At 42.7% G+C, this 26,034-nt stretch overlaps 1 protein-coding gene across 6 annotated transcripts in view; it reads right to left on the bottom strand.

Annotated features, from left to right (window-relative positions):
• The window catches only part of cux1b (cut-like homeobox 1b), a 62,270-nt gene that overhangs the window by 5,666 nt on the left and 30,570 nt on the right, over positions 1-26,034 (bottom strand). The window contains exons 6-23 of one of the 6 annotated variants that reach the window (XM_044204100.1): positions 25,901-26,024; positions 23,301-23,377; positions 22,744-22,810; positions 18,300-18,348; positions 16,146-16,250; positions 15,428-15,616; positions 15,113-15,171; positions 14,744-14,786; positions 14,456-14,552; positions 12,315-13,112; positions 11,523-11,606; positions 10,925-11,026; positions 10,245-10,801; positions 9,981-10,122; positions 9,052-9,342; positions 8,720-8,908; positions 6,380-6,644; positions 88-5,937 (exon numbers count right to left, since the gene is read on the bottom strand). In XM_044204100.1, the coding sequence (XP_044060035.1) occupies positions 5,430-5,937; positions 6,380-6,644; positions 8,720-8,908; positions 9,052-9,342; positions 9,981-10,122; positions 10,245-10,801; positions 10,925-11,026; positions 11,523-11,606; positions 12,315-13,112; positions 14,456-14,552; positions 14,744-14,786; positions 15,113-15,171; positions 15,428-15,616; positions 16,146-16,250; positions 18,300-18,348; positions 22,744-22,810; positions 23,301-23,377; positions 25,901-26,024 (3,746 nt within the window). In that variant the 3' untranslated portion in view covers positions 88-5,429. Of the gene's footprint in view, positions 1-87; positions 5,938-6,379; positions 6,645-8,719; positions 8,909-9,051; positions 9,343-9,980; positions 10,123-10,244; positions 10,802-10,924; positions 11,027-11,522; positions 11,607-12,314; positions 13,113-14,455; positions 14,553-14,743; positions 14,787-15,112; positions 15,172-15,427; positions 15,617-16,145; positions 16,251-18,299; positions 18,349-22,743; positions 22,811-23,300; positions 23,378-25,900; positions 26,025-26,034 lie in introns of those variants that run through there. The other 5 variants (XM_044204101.1, XM_044204102.1, XM_044204103.1 and 2 more) reach the window with 5 other exon arrangements.

The raw sequence follows: 26,034 nt of genomic DNA, 5'->3' as shown, positions 1-26,034 counted from the left end.
TTACCATCCATGTGTTCAACAAAGTACATTTCCAACAAGATTTTTATGCAAAGAAAAAAATAAAAAACTACCACAGCACACTTTTAGTATTTGTATAAAAGAGATTTACTTCAATTATCACACCTAGGGTGCATGTGAATAATAATGATGATGAATCAAATGTCAATCATAACAAATACATTGTGAACATTTCATACAGTGATATTGCTTTTCAATGTTGTAGAAGGGACTGTTTTACAGTGCTGAGAACAAACAACATGATACGTTTAGTAAATAGAAAGATAAAGAAACAATGATACATGAGGAAAAACGAAAGGGAGGGAGACCCCAAAGGAGAAAAAAGCATCTCAGGAGTGACAGAAGTGCTAGGGTAACAACTTTCAAAAAACATCTTAACCATCCCTTTACAGTCATGCAGCCTTTTGTACTACAACACACATGTACGCGCACACACACTCACAAAAAAAGCAGTGGGAGAAGTTATGGGAATTATTACTTCCACATTGTTGATGACAGTTTGGAAAAATCATCTAAAAACACTCTGAACTCGCTAAAGCCTCAACAAGCATTTTAAAGCTTTCCAAAAAGGGGGGTGGGGTGGGGGGGTGAAGATCTCCCCAGGTCATTTGGTTGTCAGACTACACTGTGGTTTAAGCTATGGGTGAACTGAAGCGACGACACAAGGTAGCAACATTCAGAAAACTGTCAGCAACCTTTCAACTGAGGTGGAGAACTACTTCACTATTTGGCTTTTTGCTTCCTCTTAAGTCTTGCAAGCATTCACTGAAATGTTTATTGTTCCAGAGTTCAGATCTCTGGGTGTTAAAATTTGTACAGTTAAGCATGAAATAACTGAAGAGATAAGAGGAAATGGTTTTAAGACTTAAAAATTAGCTGGAGCCAATGTGAGAGGTGAGCGAAAAAACAAAAAGCACGCAGGTAAAGTGTAGGGGAGGGGAAGTTTAAAGGATGAGTGTATTGTGCTGTATTATGTGTGTATGTATTACTGAGTGTGCTATGCATACAGCACCACTGATTCGGAAAGTGTTTCCTTACAAAACCCACTTCATAAGATATATTCTAAAAGTATTACAAAAAACATCTGAGGTTTTTCTCTCTTTTTTGTTTTTTTTTTTCCTGAATATGGTGACCAGTGCTGCTGTTCGGGCTTCCATTACAACTAATATGTCAAATGAATAACCACTACTTCAACAGATCATACAGTAAAGCTTTACAACTTCAGAAAACATGATATGATATACAGCATCTGTTACACCTTTACAATGTTATTCAACAGTGTATAGAATCATCTGATTTAAATTTGTAGAAAAATATCTGTGGATCATGGAAAAGTCCTGAATCGTCCCTTCTCTCCTCCTGCCTTCAAACAAAAGCATACTGTGACAATAGTGAATCAATAGCTACTTGATCGACTGTATTTACACGTCTCTTTTCCAAATGACCATTAGAATTGGCACAAGTCATTATCAATACCTGTAGTGCCATTATTAATGTCACAGCAAACCTGACACAAACAGAAAAATACAAAATGCCCTATGAATAAATTCAGTGTTATTACAGTGTAACGCTGTTTCTGCATGCTTCCTCCTTCATTCAATGCTCTGGCCTTTCGCTGCTAGTTAGGTTATGTACAACGTAAGAAATGCATTGTGGGAAAACAACTGTCTGAAATACGACCGGGCCCGAAATGTGTCTGCAGGTCAGTCCTAAGAATACATGAGTTGGTTTTCTTCTTTTACTCCTCCACCGCACTCCAACAATTATATACAACCTTCTCCAGAGAGCTGAGAAAAGTTGTCTTTAAAGTATCATTATGAAGTGTATGAGAAATTAATTTGGATCAAGATGTGAGATATATTTACGAACAAATCAGGTGAAATCGTCTACATCAAATGACATCACTAGTTTGGTGCCCTGCTTGGCAGTTAAAGGCACAAATCTGATGATCTCACATGGTTTAGGTGAGTTGATGGATCTGACTATTAAATGGATAATGGGTTAAGTGCTTATACTTTACAGTAGCTATTCATCACCATAAAACATACTGTGGTTGTCCATTCCCAGCAGTCCAACAGAAGGCAATAAGCCTTCGGTATTCTGCAGAAGACAGATGTTTCACATCAGTCGTCCACAGGAAGAGCCAATGTTTGTGTAATTTTACAATTATTAGATACATTAGAAAATCCAATTTTAGCTAATGCATCTTAATGCAGTGCAATGAGGTTATCAGTATCTTTTGACAGGCTGCCAATATATCTGGATGAACATTCAGGGAAAGGGGAGGCTTACAGATGGACTGAGGAGATTTTGGATAGAAACCAAAACAGGTGTTTACTCATAATATCTACAACTGTACAGGACAATGGCCCTTTCTGTCACACAGTTAATCTGTAGTTTGAAATAAGGGGCTGCTGTATAAGAATATAGCATATAGAAAACATGGGTACTGCTATGTTATGTTTTAATTTTAGTGTTAGGATGCGGATAAGAGTCTGTGCTTGGTTCACAACCACTTTTAAAAAAAGGCATACATTTCCCAGGATCCCGGGATTGTACTCTGTTGTAGTGTTTACAGACCCTGTCCTAGGTAAGTCTTCAGAAGAGATCCTAATAAGTGCTTTGTTACAGACTGCAATATAAATTCTGCATAATCATAGGCTGGCTATCTGTTCAATCTGGCGAGCACACCTGCTAGCTGGTACACTTCTCTAATCTCAATTTGGCAGATATGACCTCTTTCAAGTTAACTTGTGTTCTCAAGTTTAGGTAATTTCATTTGACCTATTTGACAAAGTGTATACAATTGGACCTGTTATTTATGTTAATATGATTAACGAGTGGGCGAACTCTATCTAAAAGAAAGCTGCATGCCCTGCCGAGCGTTAGTGTTGGGCTTGCCCAAGAAACAGCCAAAAAAAAAAAAAAACCACCCCATTATCGGAGAGATAGAAAACAGGAAAAAGAGATATGCTATCATATATTCACTGATCTTGATATGTCCTTTGATTCTCTAGCTAGCAATTTAAGAGCATAACTGCTGTGGTAAAAGCTTTATGCTTACGGGAGCATGAACTGTAGCAAACACATTTTTCAAAGCTATTGAAATGACACTAAACTTTAGGATTCATGAATATACAAACAAATGAGAACTAGTACATCTTTGTAAATATTAACCAATACTGCCGGCAGTCTATACGTCTAATAAAAATGTTACTTGCCCTCAGGAACAGTATAATCCCTTAAAAAATAGACAACTCAAATGATAAGACATTAAATGAAAAATACAGCACCTATAAATAAGCAGAATAAAAACCAAACTATAAATGCAAAATAGCAATAAAACCAAGCTACAGTAAATCATAGTATTACACTACTTTGTGAGAAGATTAATGTAATGGTAACGCATCAAACAGCTTAAAGAAGGGTGTCAGTTGTGCACTAGTAGTGTGTGCAAGTAGATACTAAATATGACCCCACTCATTGGAAACACTGAACACTCCTCAATCACACACACTTGTGCACATGCATGCATTGACAGGCATGTGTGTACATGCACCCACGCAAACCCACACACACACACACACCCCCACAAACACACACACACACAAAGGGGAGGCAGTAGGCTGACAGGCACTGAGGGCTTGTGTGGGACAGGGAGGAGGTGATATGCCTTATAATTTGTAGTGTATACAGTAGAATTCAATGCAAAAGACTTACATCCCTGGATACAGGATAGACTGGAGGAGAGTGGTAACTACTCATACCAGGGTTGGGGTGAATTCACTTTGACGGCAATCAACAGAAACTACAGATAAAGTACTGTACATTGCAATTTATTCGTTAAAACCCATGTTTTCAGTCAGGAATTTGATTATTGATAATCTATTTCTTCAATTTAATTCTGAGTGAATTGACCTCGACCCTGACTTATATGCAGGCAAATACAAATGCACACTAGACACACAAACACACATACACACACAGACAAACACACACACACTCTTCCTGATTTGGCCTATAAAAAGATGTGTGTTTGTGAACAGAGAAAATTTGTCGGTGGTGCAGACACACACACCCAGCAGGTCCAGTGCTGGGTACAGCTGTGATGTGCACAACCTAAAACAACAAGAGACACGTATAGTATCACCATGTCAGACAACTACAGTACTAAGTGAATTCATTGTATCGTATTTCAACAACGCAACATTATTCCATTCTAATTCGCTTTTTTTTTTAAACAGTAACTTGTTATTCTCTTATTTTCTGTTCTTATTTTGTACTAATTAAAATGCTTCCTAAAATTCCCTATTTTGTACTCTTTAGAGTCAATAGACTGTGCAATCTCTTATTGGCAACCAAATTGCAATATCAAAAAAAGAGATCATCCTTCATCCTTAAAAGAAGGGTTTAAGGAGGCAAAAAGAGGGTTCCTTCCTTCCTTCCTTCCTCTTCAGATGAGTGCGTGTGTTTGTGAGGAATTAAGAGATCCTTCTGGCCATCACATGGCTGTCAGCAGGATAGGATATGGGACACAACAGGTCAAAGTTCATCTTTCTTACATCAGTAACCATGGCAGCTCAGCCGGCAGGCCTTCCACTACCCTCTTAAGAGTGTAGGCGTGAGATAAAAAAGAAAACATGCTGCCATTGAGAAGAGAACACACACACCATTTTTGGGTGTGTACACACACACACACACACACACACACACACACACACACACACACACAGGTGCACACTGACACAACCCCTAACATACAAACACACACACACACACACGCAGTGAGTGAAAAAGGCAAAGGGTTTGTAACAGTCACTCTACAGTGTGAAAAATGAGGCGTCTCACTGAGTGAGGGGAGGTTTGTGGACACTTGGGAGGTGAGAAGAAGAGCGGAAAAAATCTCCTTTAACAAAGTGAGAGTTCTTGTAAGAGAGTTCCTGTCTCTATCTATCATCTATCAGTGTCTATCACTGTGACAGCTGCTGTGTCAGGCCTTGCCTGTGTTACTGAGTCCAGGTTTCAACCCCAGCTGTGGGTCAGACCCCAGCTCAGGACTAACCAGTCTGGTGCACCAGTGGCTGGTGATAGGGGAGGTACAGCAGGGCCAGAGGCCAGCAGGACGGCTAAGTGCTTTTCTCAGTACAAAAACAAAACTCAGTTTAAAAAAAAGGAGAGACGCGCAAGTTCTCTTATTTTGTTCTTCTACGTATTCAGTAAATCATCTTTTTAAGGGTTTTGCCAACCACTCTTTGTTTCTTTCCATTTTCGGAAAGCTTCTATGTAATAAAAATGGCTGCTGAGCTTGACTTTGGCTGTGTCCACTCTCCATCTGGAACAGAGCAGGAGGGGTCCAAGGTTAGAGGTCGTGAGGTTATGAGACAAGAGGGATGAAGGATGGTCAGGGGGAGCTAGAACTCCCACTCTGAGGGATCCTCTTTGCTGGCAGCCTTCTCCAGCCTGTGGATGATGTTATTGAGATTGGCTGCTTTCTTCTTGCGCAGATTGTTGTCCCTGGGGTTTCTGGCAGGGCCAGAGGCTTGGATGTTAGTACTAGAGGCAGAACTACTGGAGGATGCCTCTGTGAGGCTGAAGAGCCCCAGTCCACCCTGACCACAGCTGGACCCTGGCCCGGCTAAGCCTGAGGTGGTGCAGTCTAGCTGGGCAGGGGAGTTATTAGAGCCCCCTGCCTCAGACTCAGCCTCCATGTCGTGGTCTTTGCATGCTCCTCTGTGATCCTCCAGGCCAATGCCCAGTCCCTGGCGTGTCTCCACTGTGCCCTCAGATTCTGTCCCATCACAGCTGTCCCCTTCTCCTGATTTGGACCCACGGAGGGAAGGGGAGCCCCCCTCACTGCCAGGCCCTACCCCTCCAGCTGCCTGGATCTCCTCTATGAAGAGCTCTCGCCGGATACGTGACCTAGTAGAGACACACGATTTCAGTCACGCTACTCAAATACTCAAATCAATTTGTTGGATGCAACAAATTTTAAACTTTACTGATCTCAAAATATTGTATGAGGGTACTGATGTACAGGGGTGGTAACCAAAGCCATCCCTGCTTGTGGTAATATCTGAGACATTGCCCATTTATTTAACAATACAACATGATTTAATATGCACAGTCAGAAGCAAAAACCCTTAATCAAATTTACTTATACACAGATAAGGCAGTGAGCTGCAAACCTACAAACTAATTTCAATAAAACAAACACAATTACAAGCAACAAAAATACTGTTCTATATGGAAATGGAATTAGATTTTCTTAAATGATTTCAAATGCCCTTTGAAAAACAGCCTGTGATGCAAACACTAGAGGGCAATAGGTCAATATTCAAGTGCGTCTTTTCCAAATGCTGACCTGTAATTATGGAACCAGTTGATGACAGTACTGGTCTTCAGGTTGAGCTGGGAGGCCAGCTCCTCAATGGTTTTGGGGGAGGGATAGGGCTTCTGCTGGTAGGCCTTTTTCAGGGCCTCCTTCTCCTCAGGGCCCAACACCACCCTGGGCTTCTTCAGGTGCTGCTGTCCCGGGCTCTGGGAACCCTGGATGTAATCTGGCCCCGCTAAGGCCACGTCCACAGAATGGCCATCACTCAAGGAGCTCAGCCGCCTCTTCATATAAGCTGAACAGTGACACAAAAACAAGAGGGGGAAGTCAGTACCCCAGAAAATAATGTTTATGTAATAAACAAATATGGGGAATATCAATAATACAATCATATCTGCAGCAGATTGGTGATGTGGTCTAAAATCTTAAATTTGACTTTGTGCTGCAGTTAACAGAAGGCATGGTATCTTTGTCCATGAGCATGACATTTGACAAGCAATCGTCATGTGAACTTGAACTAGGCCAATCCATACAGCTATTATGGATTAGGTGATTGGACTAGAGATGCAACAATTAGGCAATTAACAGAACATTTATCAGCACCAATGTTGATGATCTATTAATTGTTTAAGCAATTTTTAAAGCAAAAATGGTAAAACTTCACTTGTTCCAGATTCCCAAATATGTTTATTTGCTTGTTGTCTTTCTCTTCAATGTTAGTAAATTGAATATTTTTAAGTTTGGGACTGTTGGCCAGACAAAATAAGATATTTAAAAAGGCGTGGACTGATGGACATTTTTTTTTTTTTTTTTTTTTACAATTTTCTGACATTTTATTGACCAAACAATTAACCAATTAAAAAGAAGGTAATCAGTAGATTAATCGATAATGAAAATGATCATTATTGTAGCCCTAGACTGATCTGTACTGTTTAGGCTGTTTTGGAATATTTTGCAACTGTATTGTATAAAACACACTGTCCTGGGCTCAACAGCAGTGCCAAGCAGACTGTAAGTAGTAAACTGTTTCAAGATTTGGGTCAGACGGTCTTGTTTATCAGAAGTCGGTCACAGTGGATGTTCCATGTTTGACGAACGCATGCCACCAGGAAATGTTTTGTGTCAGGGTCTATTTACACACTGTTCAAAAAAATTATTCAGTCTTCCTCTTCTACAGCCACTAGGTGGTGCCATCGTCTTCCTCAGGAATTCTAACAATAAAAGCATCTCTTCCATTTTATAGCAAACAAGCATTCACTCCAGGCACCAGCAGCTGAAAATGAACAGCTCATGGCAGCTTTGCATGAGGTTGACATTTTCTCAACCCCAATACCCGCTGCCAGATATATTAGTGTTGCAGGGAAAAACCCCTCAGAGCAAGGTTAGACCACTCTGAAAGTTGTTTGCTGCCTCGCAGGCTTGTACCACAAGGGTGAGAGGTCAAATATGGTTACTCTGGACTAGGTCCATGTCTTTCCTCTGGGCTCTGCTCTTGGCCAGGACTATTCCCCATTGCTATTTGGATGTATTATTTTGGGGTCAATAATCTAAAACGAAGTTGAATGGAGAGTAACCCCACCCGTCCAACCCCCAAACACACTGGTGTAATGTCAGTTTTGTTTTTTGCCCTTGTGCGTAGTTTGCGATATCAAGAGGGTAAACTGATCCTGGATGCTTGTGCCTACTGGCAGGTTCAAACATGCGTATCTCATCTCTACACAGAGAGCTTGAAGTGGGCAGTCAGGGGTCACTGTGAGGCAGCTAGGATGGTGAGGCCTCTCGGCTTTGCTCATTCTTAAAATGCATCATCAAACAGAAGGGAATAAAGAATGATGGAGTGATAGAGCGGGCTATGGGCTAACAAATGATAAAAATAAGATCTTATAGACACTGGTGATTATTATGATGATGACGATGATGAAGAGGAGTGCTGATGACTGAGTAAGCAGGCCCCCGGCAGTCCCCTAGCTGTCACATCTAATACAGTATGTGATGTCTGCAGTCCTGATTGATACTGACATCACACCAAGATGACTGTGATCTGCACAACATGCTCTGCTGTCCTGCACAAAGGATTTTGTGTGCAGATGTGCATGTTTAATTCAAACGCTGCTGCTTGTGGGTTTTTTTGTGCGAATGTATTTATAAAATAAATGCATGCTTAAGCAGATTCAATTTTATTAATATAGTGCAAAATCACAACAGAAGTTATCTCAGGGCACTTTTCATATAGAGTAGGTCTAAACCGTACTCTTTATAATATTTTAACATGAAGGTTTTTCTGTCAGTCTTTTGTTTATTATCTCTAAAGGCATGCTACTCTGTACGGAGTATGTACTTAATTCTTATCATTAAGCTTTTTCTACACACCTTTCTTCTCTAGGCGTTTCATGTCCATGAGTTTCTCCACACTGTGTGGGTCCTGGAGCCAGAGCTGCATTCGGACAAAGGGCTCTCTGCCCTTCAGGCTGAGCTTGTGCCAGGGTTTGGGCCTGGCCAGCAGGTCTGAGACAGAACCCTGAGTCAGACCCAGGATAGTCTCCCCAAACAGACGCTGGCCTGGTTAGGTGAGAGAGAGAGGGGAAATGAAATGGTCATTTCAGAGTAACTGATTCAAAAGCTGAATAATTCATCAATAGGGAGGGGATGGGAAAGAGAAAGAGCAACTAAACCGCACAGACAGCACCCTCTGTGTTTCTTACCAAGGTTATTATCAGTCAGCACCTCCTTAACCTTCTTGGTAATGGCGTAAGTATCAAGCTCAGGAGACATTGCGACCATTTCCTGGATGCTGAGACCCGAATGACCAGGTATAGGCAGCGGGGTGCTGGGCTGAGACTCCCCACCTGAGGGCTCCTCAGACAAAGGTTTGAGACTGGAGGACTGTGAAGCAAGTGGATCCCCTGCGAGACCGTTGACAGACTCCTCAGCTGAACTGAGAGGTGACTCTGGAGCAGGGCTACAGCTTGCTGATGTCTTGGGAGTACCCTCTGCTTGAGAACAGACAGGGCGAGAAAGACCATACAGGTTAGAAGACATGTTACTATATGAGAAAACAGAGTTTCATCTCCTCTCCCTGCTGGGTTTGGGAGCGACTTCAGTCATACTACATCAATTAATTTAATTTCTGTTAAACAAACAGCAAAGGTGCTTAAGTTTTCAGTTTGAAGCTTTTTTGGCTTCCTCCTCCTATTCCTTCATCTCCCTGTCTCTGTCTGTGTAATACTGCTGTGCAGCTCAGCAGGCTGGAAGAGAGCAGTCATGAGGAGCTGTCAGTGTACATTAGCTGCTGTTTACACCCCCAGAGAGAGAGAGAGAGACACGCACACGCACACACACACACACAGAGCTGCCATCTGGCGCTGCAACACTAACTTGTCTATGACATGACAAACCAGCAGCTTGCTGGCTGACACTGCCACAGCACTGAGGATGGGGGGGATGATGGGAGGAGGGAGGGAGAGGGTGGTAGTGAGGTGGAGGGTGGGTGGGGTGAGTGACAGACTGACAGTAACAACTAGCCACTAGCTCTAATCAGGCTTTCAGAGTAATGCTCTAGCCAAAGGAGCCTGGTTGTGTGAATCTATATACTCTATGTGCTGGCGTGTGTATGTGCATGTGATTTGTTTACCTTGGTTCTGTGCTGGCTGGATGTGTGTGTTTTGCCCCTGGTCTCCATTGAGCCAGGGCTGCATGCGGAGGTATGGCTCTCTGCTCCTCTGGTTCAACTTGTTCCATGGTTTGTGTCGAGACAGACCGTCACTCAATATTCCCTGAAACACACAACCCGAGAATGGCTCAGACATGCAACCGCTGCAGAGTAAAAACAGAGTAATAAAAACAGAGCAAGGGCAGATAAAAGCACACAAACAAGCTTGTTTTTGCCTCCCCTCACCTCTTTGGAGTCCTCCTGGTTGTGGTTCTCCCCTCCTGTCTGGCAGGATATGGCCCTGCGGGGGTCTGTATGCATGTTGCTCCACCACTGCTCTCTCCAGTAGCCCACTCCTCCAGAACTTCCAGAGCGGGCCGATCCCTCAGAGCTCCGACCCAGCCTGAGAGCTCCGTCAGTAGACATGTCAATCCCTGAAGAGGCCCTGCCTTCTCTCTTCACGCTGGAGCTGAAGTCCAGGATGGGAGACGGGGAAGAGGGGGAGGACAAGAGGGAGCTGGGAGGCTTCTTGAGGGAGAGTGCCAGGGGGTTGTAAGGGGGGAGGGGAGCGGTGAGCGAGGAGCTCAGGAAGTCCCTCTGAGATAGTGATGCTGAGGAGGAGGAAGAGGAAGACGAGGCTTTGAGCATGGGCTCCAGTGCAGCCTGTTGGGCCTCCATCTCTCTGCGAGCTTGCTCTAGGATAGAGCGGATAGCCTCGTCTGATCCGCTGCCACCTCCACCTCCTATTCCGCCTCCGCCCCCTCCTTTCAGTCCTGCATACGAGGGTTGAGCATGGGACAAGTCTGTTGAGGGAGGAGAAAAGGGCTGTCATAAGAGACACCGACTAACACTCACAGCCACAATGTATCATCTTCTCATCTTCAATGTTTTGAGTACATTGGAGTGGAGAAAAAACTACGACTCACCAGCTTTCTGCACCTGCAGCTCTCTTTTAGCCTGCTCCAGAATGGACTTGATAGCCTCATCTGAACCCGCCTCTGGGGTGCGGACGCGGGCAGTAATGTTACCTGGAAGGAGAGGAAGTGGGAATGGGAGGAGATGAAAAATCTTGTCAGATTAAAAATCAGAGAGCCAACTAAAGAGCAGGTAAAGAGGACAATAACGGAGCCTATAAGGACATCTAATAATTACACCATAACACAGCACAAAGAACAACATTCCCACCACTGAGCTCGAAGGCAACTACACTGGGGGGATCGTCATAATTTCTCTGGTCCCTTTGGAGCTCACACATGCACACATTCTACGATGTTCGTACAGTAAATACTCCCCACAGAATAACAACTACCAATAAAAACCCTAAATACACATGCTGGCTTTTCCTTTGACGCAACTCACTGGAACTGTGCGGTTACCTTCAAGGCACATGTACATCTGTATGCCTGCCCGCAAATTAATAAACGCCAACTCACACGCACACACACCATAGATACAGTTCACCCCAACACAAACATGCCACACAGACAGAACGTGCTAGAATCTCTGTGTGTGAAGGGGACAGACCTGTGTGTGAAGCTGTATTGGAGAGGGCTCTCCGCTTCGGAACATCCTGAAACACTCGGCTAAGCTGGGGCTGGCCTGAGCCCTCTGTTAAAAACAATATACCACACACTATGTTACAGCACTTGTGTGTTTTTGTCTTTTACAGCTAGACTATATGGTGCCCTATAATGCTCTGCAAATATATGGAATGTTTGGATACCATCCAGTGCACATTATAGTGCCATAAATGCATTGATCTTCACCATCTGTGGCCCCAGTAGGAATCAAACCTCTACCTCTAACAGGAATATTAAGCTACTACAAAGACAGAGTAGTAAGGGATAAATTATTTAATAGTACGTATTAAACAGGGGCATACTAACTGCAGCCTTATTTATAATACAGACTGTGACTAGGTGGTGGCTATATTTTTTTGTACCACTGAGACCAAATTCAATCAGAAATGTCCTGATGCGTTAACAAAAGCAGGCCCAGGCTAATCGAATCTACCCGTAGTTAACAGTACCCCTGCCTTCCTCCTAGTTCCCTCCGATCAATACTATTGATGTGTGAAAGGTTTCTGTATTGACCACGATAGCTAGGAGAGGCTCTTGGGATCAGTGCGTGACTAGGAAGTCACTCAAAACACACAGGTGTGGCACAGGATGGGGGTTAAGAAAGAGAAAGAAAAATAAAAAGCTAGTCCATATTGACAAGCTAATCAATGGCTCTGTGCAGGGCTGTATACACGCGCACACACACACACGCAAGACACACACGCACACAGACACATTAAAAGATACACAGACTCACCTCTCTGCCGTCCCTGGATGCTGCGCAGGGCAAGGATGTTCTGCTCATCGGCGAGGAACTGCCTCATCTTGTGGAAGGGCTCCTTCCCTCGTATAGTTAGCTTGTTCCACGGCTTTGGTCTGGCCAGGATCTCACTGACCGAACCCTGGGACAGTCCCAGCACATAGTGGCCAAACACACGTTGGCCAATGTTGTGCTTGATCAGCTGCTCTTTCACCTGCCGAGCAATCTCTGCTGTGTCCATATCCTCCCCGTCCAAAATACTTCCTGTGGTGGCGTCAGAGTGGCTGGGTGACGGGGATGGGGCGCTGCCAGCGGTGCTGCTCCCATTAACAGGAGCCATGTCTGGGCTGGCTGGAGGTGGCTGGGGGCTGCTGGCTGCCAGAGGGATGGCAGCAGACCCAGAGCCAGGGGTGGAGGTAGGGATGGAGCTGAGGGTTGGGGTGAAGGGGGTGAACAGTAGAGCCCCACTGGGGATTCCAGATGACTCCTGCAAGGCTTTGGAGTAGAAGGTCTGGAGCAGCTGCCGCTGTATCAGGGAGTTCAAAGCCATCTTACCACCCACCAGAGGAAACACAGGGGAGTAGAAGTCCTGTCCAATGCCCGTAGGAGTGAAAGGGTGCGTTTCGCCGCTGGTGGTGGTGGCAGTGTTGAGGGGGTCCGTATGAGTGCGAGACAGGGGGAGCTGGGAGGAGGAAGGGAGAGAGGGTGGGGGAGGAGGGGGCGAGGAAGAAGGGTCGCTGGGCATGGTCTCCTCCTTCGGTGTGGACTCTTCTGTCCCTTTTCGCCCGGCTGACCCTACAAGAAAGGTCAAACACACCATGCATTATGGGGGAGTCAACAAAAAAGGGGTTCCAAAAAGAGAGAGAAAAAAAAAATTAACAAAAGTTGAAAGTTATCTTAATCAAGTCTTTTCCAAATTAGTGAACTTTGTTTTCCTTTTTTGCCAACCCCCCCAGACAAAGTGCCCATGCATTTGTGATTTCAACCTTTCTTGTAAGCCACAGCCTGGAAGAAAAAAAGGACAAACAAAACAATTGACACTGTGCCACTTAGGCAGATTAGCTTGGCCCAGGGCTCAGTCGCTCTCTCTCTCTCTCTCTCGCAGGCAAAGTGGAAGTAACTGGACAGGGTAAAATGATGTCCTTAGATAGCCAATACACCATGCGAGTCCTCTTCCTCTGCTGCGGTGTGTTCCTAAACACTGAATTATTCCATTGTAGATGCAGTATAATAGTCTTTAGTTCATAAAAAATACATCCAGGAAAAAAAATTGGAGCAATAAAACTTTGAAAAAGCAATTTTTATGGCTGAACAGAAAACAGATGCATGTCACCAATGACAGAGACTTTACAGCTCCGCTGACTGAGTAAAGGCCATACTTCACTTCTTTCTTGAATAGTTAGACTGATTAAATTTTTACATTCACCAAAACAAATACAGAAATAAACTATATTTTCTCAGTCTTTTAACAACTAGAATCCATCTTGATGATAAGCACTGAGAAAAATATTATTCTAATGCATAACCATAGAGACTTAACATGATTGAGTAAGACAGTAAGTTCCCCTTACTGTGAATGTTAATCAATTCAAAGCTATTCAACTATTCAAGCCTACAGCCATGACATTTCAAACCCATAAAAACTGTTGCAGAGGGCAAGAGTCCTGATGTAGAAGCGATAGTATGGTGTCCTCATTTTTGTGTACTGCAACTTTGTTACTGTTCAGGTTGACCTCCTGCTGGGGTATTCAAAGAAACCACATATGCATTTTCTTCCTCTCCATGAAGTGCAGGACTAAAGCAACAACATTTCAGTACCATGATAAAGTTTAGCATTTCTTTTGTATACTCAGGACCCAATATTGCAAATCATTCCAAAAACATGAATAAATGGTCGAAAGTATTCTCAGAGAAAAAGAATATACATACATACATACATACAGATGTATGCATTACCCTGATGCAATCTCTTCACAGCCTTACCTGCAGCTGAGCACTCATCTAAGCTCCCGTGAATACTGGACTTCTGTGGGCATTCTTTCATTTTTGCTGGTCGTTTTTGAAGGTTAGGGGTAGACAGTCCGGCCAGTGTCGATGAACCCAGCCCTGACTATAACCTTACATTTGGGCAGACTTACCGCTGAGCTCAGTGTTGGCAATGCGCAGAGCAGCGCTCTCAGATTGAAGACTACGGTTCCTCTCCAGCAACAGCACCTCCAGAGGTTTGGATGAGTCCTGATGGAGGGAAGAGGTGGAACGGAAATTAAAATGAGACTTTTCAAAATGACTCCGGCCTCCCGCTTCAAATGTTCATTTTTACTGATCTACAATTTTGTTTTATTAACAACTTAATTACTATTACTGCAACATGTAAGGTCCAGTGCTAAAGGTCACTTATGTCTATAGACTGTAACTGTCCCTTTTACCTGCACAGAGTCAGATGTTCCGAACTCCATAGACTTGAGGATACTGAGGAGAGAGAGGAAAAAATTCCATGTGAACCCCCTACAGACACCTGCACACACACATCTACCGTGTAGCATGCTAGCTTTTCTATTTCTGTCTCTTGATAGAGGGGCAGGGAGCGAGAGACATGATATAACGCTACAGACATACAAGCTTCACCTTTACTCAATTGAGTTACATATCTTAAATGAAGACACGCATCTTGTTTAACATCGTTAAAGACATCAAACGCATGCCATAAATAGATCTGTGCTGGACACACACAAACCCACGTGCGCACACACACACACACACACACACACACACACACTCCTCTGCGTGCTCCTCACCTCAACTCCTTCTTCACCTCCTCATAGTCAGCTTGCTTCTGCAGTTTCTCCTCCAGTTCCTGTAGATTACAAAGAGATGAAATGACATGAAAATTAATAAAATAATAAAAGCATCCTTGGATCTTTATATGTCATGTACTTATTTCAGTGACTCTAGATAAGAGAACAGAGCGAGTAAATATGTGATTATAGTTACAGGTGTGATCAGAATACGCAACAAAGCAGGAAAAAGACAGGAATACAGAAATAGTCTTATTAGAAATTAATAGCTAAAATAGCTGAAATTAAAAAACTGGAGCTGTGTTCTGTTGGTACCTTCAGAGTGGCAGTCTTGCTGTTGAGCTGCTGCTCCAGCTGTGTTATCTGGGAGCTGGTGGTCTCTCGGAGTTTGGTCAGGCTGGCCTGCAGTCTCTGGACATCCTCCACCAGCTGGGCGGTCTCCCTTTCTTTGGCCCTGAGCTCTGCTTCCAGACTTGAGTGGGATGCCACCTCCGCCACCTGTTCCTAAAGTCCAAAGAGGACGGCAGTTTAATCTAATGAGCAAAATAAAACCTATAAGAATATTTATAAAACCACCCATACAAATTCCTGCAGATACATTCAATTAATCACTACAGCAATCAGTATTTCTATGCCAGATTATCGTTTCAAAAGGCCTCCTCCTTTAGATCAATAATCAGAGGTAATTCACCAACCAATCACAACCACCCAACACTGACTGATCAATGAAGCAGTCAGTCTCTAAGTTAACCAAGTCTCACCTCCGCAGTCTGTTGTACAGGTCCATAAAATCTGTTAATCAATACACCTATTGCCACCATGGCAACCTTTCCTTGGATATCAGTACATTAGTCAACAAATCAATGCATTATTGGTGACTCCAATGCCTGACCTTTTAGACTACAATGAGCCATAAATTGAAGATTTAATCAGCTGATCGCCTCTAGCATTAAAAAGGTCAAGCTAATCTTTAGCCTATCAATACCTGTTTGTCAGCCATCCAGTAAATCTGTGAAGCAGTGAAATGTGTTACCGTCTCAGGGTCAGCCTTGGCTGGGCTGCTGAGCTGCAGGGATTGGCTACTCAAGGATAGCTGCTCTTTGAGTGACTCCGCCTCTCTCTGAGCTGCTTCTGCTCGCTGGAAGGACAAGAGGGAAAAGCTTAAAATAAAATTAACTAGTGGAGATTCTAACAGTGTCAAACATGATCAATGTAATAATCAATTCAGTGCTACTGCGTGATGTACTTTTTTTGGTGTACACATGTGCACTCAACAAGAGAGCCCCAGAGAACAAAACCTACTTAATACATGTAGATGGAGAGAGCAGACTGACCAGAGAATAGTAAGTTAAAAAGTTCTTCCTGTAAAAAAGTGCCATCATGCCCCACCGTACAATCTTCTTCAGTCTTATGGAAGCAACTTAATGGTCTTTGGAGGAGAATGAATTTTAGAGTAAAGTTATTGGTGATGAAACAGTAACAATTATCTTAACATTTTTACTCAGTTCATTAATTTTTGTAAAGTATACAGCTGAATTTACTACACTGCACAAGCGGTAGGCCAGTGGCATTCCAAAAAGGCAATCAAATTGAAGGAATAAAGTTTTCCAATACACCACCTTCTACTAGCCAACTGTGTGTCTGTCTGTATAGAAAGGAAGTCCGACCCCTTCCAGCATAAACAAATATATACCACAGAGCGGAGGAGGGCAGAGAGAATGCAAAGTAAGTGTGGAATGATGGGCGAGGGTGGATTTTTCCTTAATTGAAAATATTAAAATAGTCCCAAGAATTGAGATGATACCCGATGCCTCGTTTTTATGGCCAAACTGCCATGCTCCAGTTGGGACTCATCTGCAACACTGGCCAACTTGCCATCATTAGGAGTTACAGGGAGCCGATTCCACAGGGTTCCTAATTGCAACCATATTGAGAGCTGTTATTGACTGGGTGGGAGTTGGACTGCTAGTTGCAAAAGAAAAATCCTGTTTTCCATTTTCTCCTTATAAAAGCGTATAAAAAGTCTGTGACTGAGCTGGAGGCCATGCTGTCATCCACTGTAAACCTCAAATCAGAAGTGTGAACAGTGTGTGTGTGTGTGTGTGTGTGGCATTATAGTCAGAGCACTAACCTTTAGGCTAATATTAACATTACATGCCTATGCTACCCCTTTAGCCACAAATCATACTCTTGGGCTAATAATGAAAGTTAACAACAATGACATTAACAGATACCACAGGAATATTTACAACACAAGGGCAGGGGGCACGCTAGGGGGTTTATTGTAGCTGGTTGGGTTTAGTAGGTGTGTAATAAACATGTAAAACAAACAGCACCCCTCACAGTGAAAAGCAAGTCGTTATTTATTAATATAAGCCGCATTTTAAGATTCTGAACAGATATGAATATTGGTATTTTAAAATGCAAAGTTCTATAGTTACTTTCAACAAATCCCATAAAAAAAAGGCCAAAACCAACAATGTGTTAGTCTCGATAATTTCTAACTTTCCCAGTCTCTCTCAGCCCCAAGCCTGTTTGCTTCTAGTGAAGACAGACATAAATCTTTAAAAAAAGACTATAATATATAGTTTCATTTTCAGAAAAAGCTAAATAATTTCCTAAAACAGCTTGACACTATAGTTTTTAACAAATGTTACTCAAACAGGAGTAAATAGTGTATCTGTTGGGGACTATTTTCAGCTGCAGATTAACTTGTGAATTTTTACAGCAGCAGGACAGTATATGTGGGATCAACTAAAATAAATAAATAAATAAAACACTACAGTGTAGTGTACAACGTAATGAAGGAACATGTCACCCAGTGCAACTTTGTGGCTCACTGATTTCTGTAGTTTTTGGACAATAATGGAGCTCTATGGCATAGAGGAAAGAGCTATCTCAGGCTTTGTATACACAGACAATACAAAAATTCATTGTTGGTTTCGTCTTTTTCACGACAGGAAGAAAAATATAGAATATCACTAGACTCGATCCTTTCAATCAAATGTACTTATATCAGCAAACAAAACATTTTTTTCCCAGTGCAACCATTTTATTTTAATGATTTCAGTCAAAGAACTCAGTTGCTTTCTCTGTAGTTTAACAGTAAAACTTGTGGAGCCTGGTGTGACGAACAATTTGGACAATGCAGCGTAAAAATGTACAGTTAGGATGTTGAGCGGGTTACCTGATTGGCTCTTTCCAGGTCCGTCATCACCATCTCAATCTCATCGGCCCTGAGAAAGACACTTACTGTTACAAAAGAGGATGTGAGAGTGCTTTTAAGAGACTCACTGAAATTCAGTACACAAATAAAAACAAGGAATGGATGAATAGATAGATGATTCTCAGGAAGAAAAGTCCACTTTGCACACATCACGTGTGTGTGCGATTGTTCAGAGAGAACACATTTAGAGAATGACGGTGTCGTGTCCATTAAGCTACTGTCTAAATTTCACCTTAATCCATTGATTGTGAACTCCATAACCCAAACAGCTTGTATGAGTGCGTGCATACATGTATTTAAGTGTGTGTGTCTATGTGTGTGGGTGTGCACATGTAAGCCCCTAAACCCAGGCCAAACTAAAACAGAGGGATTACATTAATAGAGCTCTAAGTCCTAATACAGCAGACTAATCTGCTATGAAGCTGTGTGATTGTGTCTGACTAATGGTCTGGATGGAGGCCATGGTTCACCTCTCACTTGCTAGAGGTCATACAGCAGGAATACATTCCCAAATATCATTGGACTTCGGACACTTTAATAAACTTCTTTCATGAGTGACGTGAATACCTATCACTTTTCTGCAAACAATGACAGATATGGACGAAACAAGGCAAGGAATGTACATTTTTTTGTAAGACATGCATTAAATTTCAGGTTATACACCACGCCTAAGTAATTGCCTAATATGATTACCCTCTCTGTTAATTAGTTGTCAGTGTGTGTTTCTGTGTGCGCCCCAAGATAAATTAGGAATACATTTCACCGTATGAGAAAGTTACAATAAACAAATTAAAATCCTGACAAAACTTGGTCGGTGTTCAATGCAGCGCAGAGAGACAGCGTGTATGCATGTGTGATTATTTAAGACACTTGCTGATAAGAATACATGGCCGGCATTGAATGCAAAGATGTGAGCACATATGTGCACTGCTGCGTCCATTAAGACCTTTGGATTTCACTGCAATCTTTTGATAGTGAACCCAATAACCCAAGCAGCTTTTGTATTTGTGTGTCACACTATGAGAAACAGTGTTATGTCCCATAGGCTTGAGTACTACTGATTTGAATGTGTTTAACAAAACAGACACAGTTGATATTAGGTCAACATTGTGCCACAGGCAATGCAGCAAAAAGAATCAGACGTGGGTGGGAGAGCTTTTCACTCTCCGCTTTTATTCTTTCCCTAACAGTTAAAAGGATCTAGTATGCATTTAAGCAACATAATAGTACACTACCTCACCAGCTTTTATCCTGTCTTAAGCTATAGTGTGCGGGACCCACGTGCGCTCTCAATTGCGCTCCCGTACACACAAATGTAAGGTCAGAGAGCCAACAAGCCAGAAAAGCTTGTAATGGAGAGCGTTTATGGGTAGTAATGCAACCCAAATACACCGCCGCTCCTGCTCCAAATGTGATCATTTAATCAAAGTACAGATGCACAAAGTCTTCTTAAATAACCTTTGGATTTGGCTGTATTTGGGAATTATAAAGGCAAAGCTAGAGGCTGAGGGCCAAAGCAGATCACAGGGAAGGGATTTTCTGCATATCCTGATACAGTCAGTCAGTCACTGGGCAGGGCAGGAACTGTCCATGGCCAGTGAATGCACCCAGTGGAATTAATTCATCAAACACTGAACAGTAAAGGGAGGGTCCTTCATAATGGTAAATCTTGATTTTATGCCACCAAAAAGTACCTACAAAGCTCTATCTAGCAGCCACAGGGAGGAGCTATAGAGTAGATGCACAGCTGCACTTGAAAATCACATACATGCACACACACACACACACTCTTTTGTACCATGAAAGCCAATGGGTGCACCCAGTGACATCAGTGAGTACTGTAGGACTTCTGAAACAAGCCCAGAGCCTCTAAGCCCCTACTGTACTTCCTCCATCTCAGACAGGCCTTTTCATCTCTTATCATCTTCTCTCTCTTGCTCCTCACTCAGCCGCTCCTTTTCTTTTCCACCCTCTGCCTGCCTCTATCCTTTCCTTTCCCCCTCAACCCTTTCCCTTCCCATTGCCCTCCACTTTTTCTTCTTTCATCTTTTTTTTCTCTTCCACCTCCCCCTCTCATCTTTCGCCCTCTCTTCCTCGGCCTCTGTCCTCGGTGCCAGCAGGATATTCCCCTGATTTAGATTTTCATTTCCCTCCTCTATCACACTCTTATCCCCTCTTCCTCACTGTAGCTTCCAGCCCGACTTGCTTTTTGCCCTCTAGCTTTCATCACTCCATTCCTTTTCTTTCCTTGGCTTTCTCCACATTGCGTTTTCACAGCATGTTACCTTGGGGATTTCAAGGAGGCTTAAAAAGAAGCTAGCTGCGAGAGTGTGTCTGCGTGTGTATTTTGAGCGCCATTTTGTGTTTGTGTGTGCTAGAGATGGACAGAGGAAAAGCCTATTGACTGTTGCCTAATTATCAGCAATTAAATGGTTCTCCCAAAATGGTATCAAGCCTTTGTACACAGATAAAGCTACACACAAACATACAGAGGAGCATGCATGCGCACAAACACAGCATCCTGTGGGGCTGGGGATCAATATATCATTAATCTTTAACAGGGACTAAACGGGTAAAACGCGGCCAGCCAGACCCTCACAGCGCCAACACAGAGAGGGGGCTACGCTACATCTGCAGGCACGCCTCCCGCTGAAGCTCACACACTCCGGGCACTGCAACATCGACCAATTTCTGTGTGTGTGTGTGTGTGTGTGTGTGTGTGTGTGTGTGTGTGTGTGTGTGTGTGTGTGTGTGTGTGTGTGTTGGTGTGTATTTTAAAAGGCAGATTACCCGAATGTAGCAAGAGGATGGGGGATTTGTCACGCAATGTCCTCCTTAGTGGAAAGTTTAGAGCAAGTGTGTGTATGTGCGAGCGTATGTGTGTTTGTGTGAAAAAGTGCATGATATGTATGGCGTTTGTGTTTTGCAGTGCCAAAATATACGCAGTCAAAGGGTTAAAAGTTGTGTTCAGCCAAACACTGGCGATTTGCTCAGCCAAGCAGTAAACGGGGGAAGGACTCCAAGGACTGGGAGGGTGCAGGGTTAGAGAGGGTTTGTGTGTGCTTTAAAGCGTTGCATTAAAATTTCAGATCACAGCACGCCACATAGTCAAGGACCCTGACTGCCTCAGGCTCATGGGTGAGTGTGTGTATTTGTATGTGTGTGCGTGTGTGTAGATGTAGGCCGGCATGTATTTATTAGCTTCTGTAAGCAAATGGGGCCTACTATATGTGTCTTTTCAAAATGCGTTTTCTTCTGAAATAAAGGGAACAGACAAGGACGGAAGAAGGAAGTGTAAAGAAATGAGAGAAAGTAGAGGACCGGTGCAATCTAGTCATGGGGAAAGAAAATAAAGAGGAGGGGGCCCCCTGATAGACTATGAAACCTATTGATTAGCGCCATTACACTGCATGTAATATCTTCCTGTGGCCTTTCCTCTTACACTCACAAACGCACAATGTAGGAGATAAAAGACAAAGTGTGGGAGTGAGGAAGGCAGAAAAGGGAAAAAAAGAATTGTGAGGGAGAGAGGAGAGGGATCGATCTGTTTTTAACAGCCAATCAATTTAACAACTCTGTTAATGGAGAGACACAGTGAGTTTGGGGCTTGGTAAATGGGGTGGGGGGAAACCTTAAAAGCCAAGTTGATACTCTGCCGTATTTTGTGTAAGGGCACATGCAGGATGCCCTTGACCATTTTATAAACAGTCTTGGATTTAAAGAAAGAGTTCATATTTCAAAGAAAGTGCGATCTGTTTTTCCAGTGCACCAATTACAAATAAAACACCATGAAAGGCTTTGTTTTTCTTCTCAGAATTTTAAACTTTCTGAATGCGGTTCGGATGCTCGAGTGGTTCTAGTTCCCAGCTACTAACCCTGAGGGAACAAGGAGTGTGAATGTCATAAAGTGCCACTTCACAGTGTGGAGTGCTGACATGGAAAAGCTTCTGTTCTTATCCTCGCCACTACTATGAGATCAATAATGATAGATGCCCACAGCTCAAGTAATTGAAGCTACCTTATCTTAAAGGTCCTGTTAGAAGCCTGTGCAGCTTTAAGTCAGAGATCTCAAAGTGACCCTCGTCCGCCTCTCTTCTCTGTCATGACCTTGATGAATCAGAGAACGCTTCAGTCCACGCCACCAAAAAAAAAATCTCTATTTTGGTTCTTGCTGTGGCGGCAGAAAGCATTACAATCCCTGTCAGTATTTACAGTGTGTGGGTAATGCTGGGATTTGGAGGCTGCTGAGCGTTGTGGGAGACAATCCAGCTGTTAGGGAGAGAAGGGGGAGTTTCCAGGCAAAAAGATTCACTAAACAGGATGATTCTGTCAGGAATAGGACTATGGAGGAGCCAGAGGGGAGAAGTCACCCACAAACACACACATAGATCAGCATGACACGTACTTTGCTGTGGATTCCTCGTCATACTTTGTCTTCAAATCAAAGAGCTCGGCCTGAGTTGTTTCAAGTGCTGTAAAAGACGGGAAAAGAGTCAGTTGTGACAAGTCAGCTTTCAACAGAAGAACTTATATCCAAGTATGAATACTTTTTAAAGGCCCTGAAAACATATTTTCTTAAACAGCTTCTTACTATGAGCAACAGGCTCCTCCATGAACACACACTTTTCAGAGAAAGACAAATTTTGGTTATTTCACATGAGAGATTCCTGTATTTGTTGTTTTTGTTTTTCTTACTGGTTTGAAGTGACAGTGGTGGAGCTATTTGCTTATGTTACCAGGCAACTGTCAATCTGATCAAACCACACCCACCTAGTCCAGATGAAGCAGATTAAGTTAAACTTCACTTGGGATGTTTCTTTTTCCAAACTTTAGTAATGGAATGAGCATTTAATGAGAACTGGCTTTAATGCCAGCACCCCCTCATATTCAGTGATAAGGTTACCATTTTATCTGAGCTGGTTAAAACAGTAACAGGTGTGTAAAGACTGAGTAGGCAGGTACCTGTCTGTAGGGACTGGGCCTTGTGTTCGGCCTCTTCCAACCTTGAGGACATAGAGTCCTGGTTCTCCTGGAGTTTCCTACAGAGGCAGACAGAAGGCAAGGAAAAGAAAGCAGGGAGCAGAAAGTCACAGATAGAGATACTGAGTCAGTAAATCTTGGGTTCACACTTTGTGGCAACTATTCTCTATTTTCCCACCATTTCTGAAGTGTTTTCCCCACTAAAATCCTCCTAACACAACCCACTCCTCATTAAGCAGCCCTATTAGGCAGGAATGTCTGGCCACTGGGGCACACTGCACCCGGGGGGAGAGAGAGAGAGAGAGAGCGAGAGAGAGCGAGGGTTGAGTGGGGGGCAACAGAAACCACAAGGATAAAATAGATTCATTCTTAGCATATAAAAAGTTGGCTGCTGAGAAATTGCCACTGCGTGTAAAAACATCAATAATCTAGCACAAAGACAGTCTTTATGGCACTCTTTGATGCCCCCCTTCTCTGCCAATATGTCTCTCCTGTCATCTCTATTTTTCTGCCCTCTACTTCATCCTTTCATCTTGCTCTCTCTGTCCCTCCCTCCTTCCCTCACTCCTTGCAGGATAAAATACATCAGAGGTGCCATCCATTTACTGCCCCTCTCAGACACAGGAAGTCAGCTCTCTGCAGACAGGAAGGGGCCTATAAAACACTGACGTAAAGGAAATACAGTTGGACAATTGATCTTCTACTGTGCGTCTGAAAGGGGCAACGAGCTTTAACATGGCAAACAAGATGACTGACATGAGGGGAAATATGAGATCTGTAATGTACATTTAGTAAACACAAATCTTATAATCAACTTCAAGTGGGCCAGTGACTTTTATGAAAATGATCACTGAGAAAGATTAAAGTGTTTTAATGGCTGTAATGGAGAGTGAAAAAATCTGTAGTATTCGTTGTAGTTATCGCAGAGCTTCATGCTTTGGAATTAAGCAGAATGAAAAAGCAGAATGTGATGCAACTGTAAGGAAGTAATCTAAACTACGGACAATTTTTCTTGAGGAAAATTGTGACAATAACATAAAACTTTTTGATAACCTATATGCAGGTAAGGGTTGCTGAAAAGAGATTGCAAGCAGTATTCAAAATACTGCTAAATGATCAACCACCACAGAGGAAGTCATTTCCTCTGTAAACTAAAACTGATGCAGTGGGAAAAAAATGGGAGAATATCTTCCACATTACTTTTTTCAGAAATTAGTCTCCATCACTTAGCATTGCAGCTGAAATCATTTCATGTTACTATATCATTATTATATCTGCATGGTGGAGTGTGGTGTAACACTACACTCTCCATACTGAGTTGTTGAGCACTACGAATGACATTGCTTCAGTCTATTGGTTTTAAAAATTTGGCAGTGCTTCATTTCCTAGTTAAGATACATTTTCAGGTCTGATACAGCCATCATAGCCTGTAACTCCTGCTCACTTTCAGTAAAAATGTGCTGTCTCTTTAAGCCCTGAGGCTGCACCAGCTAATCGTATGAGTGCTCATCATTTCGACTCTGCACACGTTTATTTATGCCTTTAATTTACAATACGAACACATAGTTATCCAAGATAAGATACATTTTAAGACTGACAGGTCAGTTCTCCACCTGCATTTGAAAAACTGAACGTAATGTGGATTCACACGATAACTTAAACTTGCCATTAGTCTGGAACAACTGAGTGATGTAGGAGGAAAGGTGCCCACGTCTGTCGTTAAGTGAAACAATATTATGGCTGCCCGCACCTTGGGTAATTAGTTTAATTATCTTTATGTTGAATGGGCTCCTTCCTAGGAAAGGACAGTATCAAAGTGACTCATTCTAGCCTTTGTAGGAGTTGATACATTTCAGTAGTCAGAATACTTTTTTCATGTTCCTAAAATATCTGGCAGCAATTTTGAGCTTATTTATTAGTGCCACAGGCTTCCTGTGTATCTGAAAAACACACACTTCAGAATGCCTTGAAAATAGGTTTGAAAAGGAAGTAACCTATTAAATAAAAATATATTACTTTGTGTCGAAATAAAGACCTAGGCACAATTTTTGTCATTATAGTTGTTTGGTGGGTTTCATTCACTTACTGTATATTTTCAGACACAGTAGATGACTGTGGCAGCAATTATTCCAAACAAAAAGGCTGAAATATATTGTGGTAAAGACAGAAAATAGGAGTCTGAGGTGTTGATTCCCATCAAGGCAAGAATGGCAAACACCCACATTACAAAAATGCTGGCATTGTCTTTTATCTACTGTAGGTTATTTTCCATTCCTGCATTCATCTACAAAAGGAAGGCAATGTTGGGGAAGCAATAAGCAACAATTTGTTGATTAAACTGATAACTATAAAGAAAATGCCCAAGGACTATTAGCTAAGAAGAAATTATTAAGTCATGAATAGCTCTGCTAAATAAAGTCAGAAATCTTAAACCTATCATTCAAAGATTAGAATCATAGCAGTTCTGCCTGAGGGCACAATGACCCAAAGGTTTAAAATGGTAAAATTATGCAGAGGTTATTACTTGAAACACAGCTGCTGCAGAACACAACACAACACAACACACACACATAAAGTTCTACCTCTCCTTCTCTGCATAGTCGTTGTGTAGCTGGAGCTGCTTTTCTTGGGCCAGGTTCTCAGCTTGATTCTTCAGGGACTGCTCGTACTCACGGATCTTCTCCTTCAAGGCCTTAATGGTCACCTCTGGAGAAAG

The sequence above is a fragment of the Siniperca chuatsi genome, linkage group LG7 (assembly GCF_020085105.1).
Source record: "Siniperca chuatsi isolate FFG_IHB_CAS linkage group LG7, ASM2008510v1, whole genome shotgun sequence".
Lineage (NCBI taxonomy): Eukaryota > Metazoa > Chordata > Actinopteri > Centrarchiformes > Sinipercidae > Siniperca > Siniperca chuatsi.
Note: the sequence above shows the minus strand (reverse complement) of the source record. Positions and strands in the feature narration are given on the sequence as shown.